At 49.2% G+C, this 5,804-nt stretch overlaps 1 protein-coding gene across 1 annotated transcript; it reads right to left on the reverse strand.

The window, feature by feature from the left end:
• Positions 1 to 719: 719 nt before the first annotated feature.
• LOC115080363 (toll-like receptor 13) lies at positions 720 to 4,641 on the reverse strand. The gene has a single exon (XM_029584508.1). The coding sequence runs from the start codon at positions 4,639 to 4,641 to the stop codon at positions 1,780 to 1,782; it is 2,862 nt and encodes a 953-aa protein (XP_029440368.1). The 3' UTR covers positions 720 to 1,779.
• Positions 4,642 to 5,804: the final 1,163 nt, after the last annotated feature.

A 5,804-nucleotide genomic window follows, 5' to 3' on the forward strand; every position in this document is an offset into this window, starting at 1 on the left:
TGGGGGTATTCTGAAAACCTGACTGGCTGGGGGAGGGAAGGGGGGCAGACCTGTGATGCAGGGCTCTCTTGAAACCAGTCAGGTGGACTGGCCCAGAGATGAAGGACCCGGCGTTTTGCAGGTTAACCTACCCCCCCCCCCCCCCCAGGCCCTGTCCTCCTCTGGTGGTACAGCAGTGCGCAGGTTTCCAGGAGCCATTTTGGGTGCGGCCTGGAAAAGCCCGGAGTCTTTGCAGGCCGCGATGCCCGTCGTTTGGCCGACAGAAGAATTCTCCACAGATTGTGGCGGGACGCCAGTTTACAAGACCAAGTCACCAGCCCAGGGGGCGCCAGTCTGAGGAAGGGCCTGTGCGTGGTCTCGGAAACCCGTGTTACCCTGACGTCTGGGGAGAAGTCTTTCCAGCGGCCCAATAAAGGGGACTCCAGGCCCAGCCTGGCTACGGGAGCTCGGCACTCACAGAAGAAAAGCTCGTAATGCCTCAAGTCTTGCAGTACTAAATCCAATACCTTCCTGCACATAGGGTTACCACCTCACCCAGGTCAGTCCAAACAGGTCAATCCAGTCCTGCTCTTTGCCCCGTTGCATGCTTGGAGTTGGAGTTCTATTTTCCCAAAGAAATCTCCCAACTGGACCAGCTTATTTGGGTTGACCTTAATGAGGGGACAACCCTACCTGCACAGGGCTTCTGATTTTAGATTTTAACCAATAAAACCCGGATATAAAAAAAAAAAAAGGTGTTTATTAAACAGTTGGAAAAAAACATCACACCTCCCATATCTCACCCCTTTGCCTAGCCTAGATCCGACCACTCCTCAGCTAATTAGGGGATCTTTGGGGAAAATAACCTAAAATTAGAAGCCCTAGGCGTACTGGAGACCCCAGGTCACCTAGCACAGGCCGTGCCAGTCCTGACTTTACCCCACTGTATGCATGGATGCTGACGCCTACCTGGGAACTCTTCAGGATTTCCCCCCGGAGACTCAGGAAAACCCCCGCTCTGGCATGTCTCTTTACTGCCCCAGCCACTCTCCATTTGGTAAGACTGCAGGTAGGAGAGGGGTGAGCCTGGAGTGCGCACACACACACACACACGCACACACACACACACGTGGGGCTACTGCACCCTTGATTCCAGGACTTAGGACTCAGCTGAGGGTGCACCACTTGGTGAACTGTGACTTTATACAGGGGTGGGAGCAAAGAGAGGGAGGGAGGAAGGCAAAGAATGCTGGGCTCATCCCTGGAGGGGGGAAATGGCGGAGAGATGTAATGTGGATAAGCAAGCAGAGAAACGTGATGGGACGACGGTGAAATGGGGGTGCATGCAGGAGTAAACCAAGGAGATGCTTTTTACAGGGTGGTGGGCGCATGGAATAGCCTATCCGGGGAGGTGCTAGAAACAAGGACAATATCTGAATTCAAGAAAGCATGGGAGAAACCCAAAGGTTTGCTGAAGGACTTGTAGGGATTGTAAAGGTGTGGATAAGCACCAGCTAGTTTGTCACATTTCTATGTTTTTATAATACACATGATTTCTTCCTCTTACCTCCCCTCCCCCTCCTTCCTAATTAACAGTTACCGCAGGGTGACCACAAATCAAAAGTTCTCAGGTATGTTGACAACTACATCTCCCGGTATGCAAAACCAAGACAAACTCAGTCTGTTCCACATAACATGGCATCATTTGGTAACTTGATTCTTGGACTTTATGTCCTCAGTGTAGTCATGGTCTTCTAGATGTTTACACCCAAGCTTTTAGCCACTGCAGGTAGCCCGGCCTTACCCATCCAGAACCTCTTGAGTCTCTTCCCTATCCTCAACTATGGCCTTACGAAGCCGGGCCCAGAACAAGGGCTGCTCCCCAGCATTCTCTGTCCACTCCAGGTAGGTCTTCCTCTTGACAAGCCGGGCCATCTGGTGGTAGCGGGAGAGCTTCTCCATGGAGACCTTTTCTAGGAAGACCATGATGAGTGTGTTCTTCCTCTCAGCCATGAGGCGGTAGGTGGCCATGCGCACTTCCATGGAACACCAATGGCTCTGGACATAGTGGTGGCTGATCAGGCAGATGGTCCGGCGGCTGCGGTAGATGCTGTCCACGATATTATCCAGAATGTCCTTTCCCGGTTCAAAGTCCCGGCTGTGCAGGCAGACCTTGAAGAAAGGTGGTCCCTGCTCTTCCAGATTCGGCAGCAAATCTTGGACCACCCAGGGCTCATCGTGACTGCTATAGGAAACAAAGACGTCAAAATCATAGATTTGCTGCCCATCCTGCCTACCTCGGTAGTTCCACCAAGTCCTCAGTATGTGCATCAGGTAGAGGAGATACCAGCGAACGTTATGGTATAGGAGGGCAATCAGGATGAAGGCAGCTTGAAAGAAGAAAGTCCCAATGAACAAGGAATACTCATACTGGGAACTACACTCTTTCTCAATAAAGTTGTGCCAGTTCCTCTGCAAGGGACCAAGAGAGCAGCTAATGGCACCGATCTTAGGACTTCTCACCTTGCTGTGGATGGCCAACCAGTCACCAAGCCAGGCTTGGCCACAGGAGCATTCCAGATGGACATTTATCAGATAGAGGTATTTCAGTCTGTTCATGGTGTCAAACAGCCCCTCCTGCAAGGTCTTCACCTCTTGGGACTTGAAGACCAGGAGCTCTAGAGCAGTGAGGTCTGTGAACATAGAGGCTGTGAAGTGCTGGATTCCAAAGTCCTCCAGGATCAGGGTCCAGAGGCCGGTAAGGTTACGGAAGAGCAGGTGTGGATCTAGGACATTTTGCTGAAATTCCTTTTTCAGGCCCTTGAGGTGGAGATGCCGGAGGTGAAGAAGATGGTGTAGGGTGTCATTCAAGGGGCTGATAAACTTGGTGAAAGGTATGTCTTCTGAGGAGCTATAATATACCCTCTGCACGCTGGGAAAGGATCGGAGTCCAATTGTGTAAGTCTGAGGGAGTCCCATTGGTAAGCAAAGCACTTCATAGTTTCCCTCCAGACGAAGCTTCTTCACCGATCTAAAAGGTAATGATTTACAGTTGGTGATAGCTAAAACGGGAGCCTTCACCTCTACCACCTCAATGGCACTACAGTTATACAAGCATCCAATGTCAATTTTGGAGCCCTCCAGATGAAGCTTGGTCAGGTGAGGTTGTGAGACTTGGAATATCCCTATTTTTTCAAAGCTTAAGGAAAGTTCCTCTAACAAGGGCAGAACCTTAAAGGAGTCATTGTGGTTCTTTATCTTGTTGCCCTCCAGATCCAGGAGCTTCAGGACTGGCAGATGCTCAAAGTAGAAGTTCTCCAGAATAAAGATGCCATTAGATTTCAGATTAAGGACCTCCAAATTGTCCAGACCCATGAACACACTGCTTTTGAGGTCCACGATGTGATTTGAGCTGAGGTCCAAAAAAATCAGGGCAGGGAGGCAGGAAAGCTGCTGAGCACCGAGGTCCGTGATCCGATTGAGGGAGAGATCCAAGTGGGTGAGGTTTCTGAGAAGGACGGAACCTGATTCAGAAAGACACAAATCGAATGTCTTTATCATGTTGTGCCACAGAACTAATAACCTAAGGCTTGGCAGCTTCCTCATCAAGGGGCCAGAGAAGATTCTCAAGAAATTGCCTGACAAGTTGAGGGACAACAAGCCAGAACATCCTTCTAAGGACTCAGTATCAAGATGCCCAATGAAGTTTTGGGCTACAGTCAGGTTCCTCACCTTGAGATGTGCCACCACCTTGCAGACATCCATCAAACTCATATAGTCTTGGTTTTTCATGGCATTCAGAGATAAGACCTCAATCTCCTCAATCCCAGACTGGAGAAGCTCCTTAGCTTTCAAGAAGGTGGCATCTGCTTTAAGGACCTTGAGATGCTTGAAGTTGCATAAAGAATCTTTCTCCACTTTTTTGAGGTCGTTGCTAGATAAGTCCAGGGTGGAAATGACAGGAGAGAATCCCATGGCCTGCAAGGGTGCCCTGTTTTCAATACAGTCCAGCTCTCTAGTGGCAATGATGTTATTTCGCCTCACTTCCAGGATCTCCAGCATTGTGAGGGATGCCAAAATGTTGGTTAAGAAGGACAACCTATGGAATTCATTTCCCGAGAAGGATGCAGCCTGCAGGGTCCTCAGTGGCTTGAAGATATTGGGCTGGAAAGCAATGTTAAGAAAGACATTCTCCAGCTTGAGATGGGTCAAGTTTTCCAACCCTTCAAAGACCCCATCTTCCAGCTTTATGTACTTATGGATATCCAGTCCTCCACGCATCTCCAAATATCTCAGGTGGATGAGTCCATGGAAAGCTCCACTTAAAGCAAGGAAGCTTCCTTGTAGATATAGGGCTGTGAGGTTGTCCATTCCTGAGAAGATGCCTTCAGAGATGTTCTTCACCAATAACTCAGTGAAACACAACATTTCTACATTTTGCGGCACCTCCTTTAGGATGATCTCCCAGTGATTTACATTACTGCATCTGGCCAGGAGCCCCGAGCCCATTGTGAAGAAGCTGGGGCAGGAGACATCCAGAACTCCATCCAAGCCCTTCAGATCCTGCTGGAAAATGTTACAATTGGTGGTCACCAGAGCATCAGAAAAGGCCATGAGGCAGCCAAGAAAGGTGCAGAGAGGAGCAGCCCACTCCACAGCCATCTCTTGAAGAATGAAGAGTGAGCTGTTTACCTCCGGCTTCACGAGCCCTCATTGTATATATAATTCCTCTATTCTGTTGTTTATCCACTATGCCAGTGTGTAAATGCAGAAGTGACAGAAGTTGAACGTAAAGGGAAGGAAATGGTCTTGTGATACAAGACTAGCTATATAGGGACATTGAGGTGTGAAGGAAATGTTCAAACTGTGGGCTTTGCACAGAGCTGGTCAGCTAAGCCATATATGTGTACATTTATGTATATATGTGTGTGTTTCTGTATGTGAGGGGGTGGAGAGGTAGGATCATGGACGTCACACTCACGGATCTTGAATGACACCTGGACCTCAGATGTTAACTGTAGGATACTGAGGCCATGGGGAGGGGGGAGAGCAATCGTGGGGTCTTTGGAGGGGGTGTCTGAAAGACAACTTTTCCAAATGAATGAAGAGGAGAGGGGTGCAAATCTCGACACAAAATACCCCACTCATCCCCCCGCCCAGCTCCTCTCAAGAACACTTTTGTCTGCAGTGCACTTCAGCCAATGCTGTAGCGATGAAAGCGTTAATCGTAAGCCACTTGGGGGAAGACATAGCTGTGTAACTTCAGGAGTTACATGGGTATAGCCTCGTAGCCGGCGCAGAGTACGGATATCTTTCACTGCATGCACAGTTTTACCCTCCACGTGAAAGTGGTGGAAGATATTAGGAGGTGCAAATCGACACACTTTCTTTTTCCATCTGCTTGGGCTTTTTCGCAAATTTGCTAGAACGTACCCGGTTTATTTTCGCTTTGAACAGCTGCTGAAGCTTAGCCCGAGTGCGAAAGCAGCCACGCTTCTTGCCACCGGGCGTCCTACTTAAAAAATATACCGTTTAAACACAGGAGGAAAAAAAATTGGATACAACCCCCCACACACACACAAAACAAAGTGTCAGGCCCGTGGAGGAAGTGCTCACAGCCCCTGGGGAGGAGGGAGTCTTAGTCATTGAACAATGCTGACACCTAGTGGCTGGCTTTAAGGCCTAGGACTGCAGGCTTCTGACAGGAGCCCTGGTCCCACGGTCTCCAGCCCAGGACCTTCACTGAGATGACTGGGCCTAAATATGTGTTTGTGGCCAACTACTAAAGGAAACTTGGTTCTTCCCTACTAATTTTCGTTCCTGTA

This window comes from Rhinatrema bivittatum, chromosome 19, assembly GCF_901001135.1.
Source record: "Rhinatrema bivittatum chromosome 19, aRhiBiv1.1, whole genome shotgun sequence".
Classification (NCBI taxonomy): Eukaryota; Metazoa; Chordata; class Amphibia; order Gymnophiona; family Rhinatrematidae; genus Rhinatrema; species Rhinatrema bivittatum.

Coding starts and splice junctions, on each gene's coding strand:
- LOC115080363 (XM_029584508.1), bottom strand. CDS start 4,641: ATGGCTGTGGAGTGGGCTGCTCCTCTCTGCACCTTTCTTGGCTGCCTC.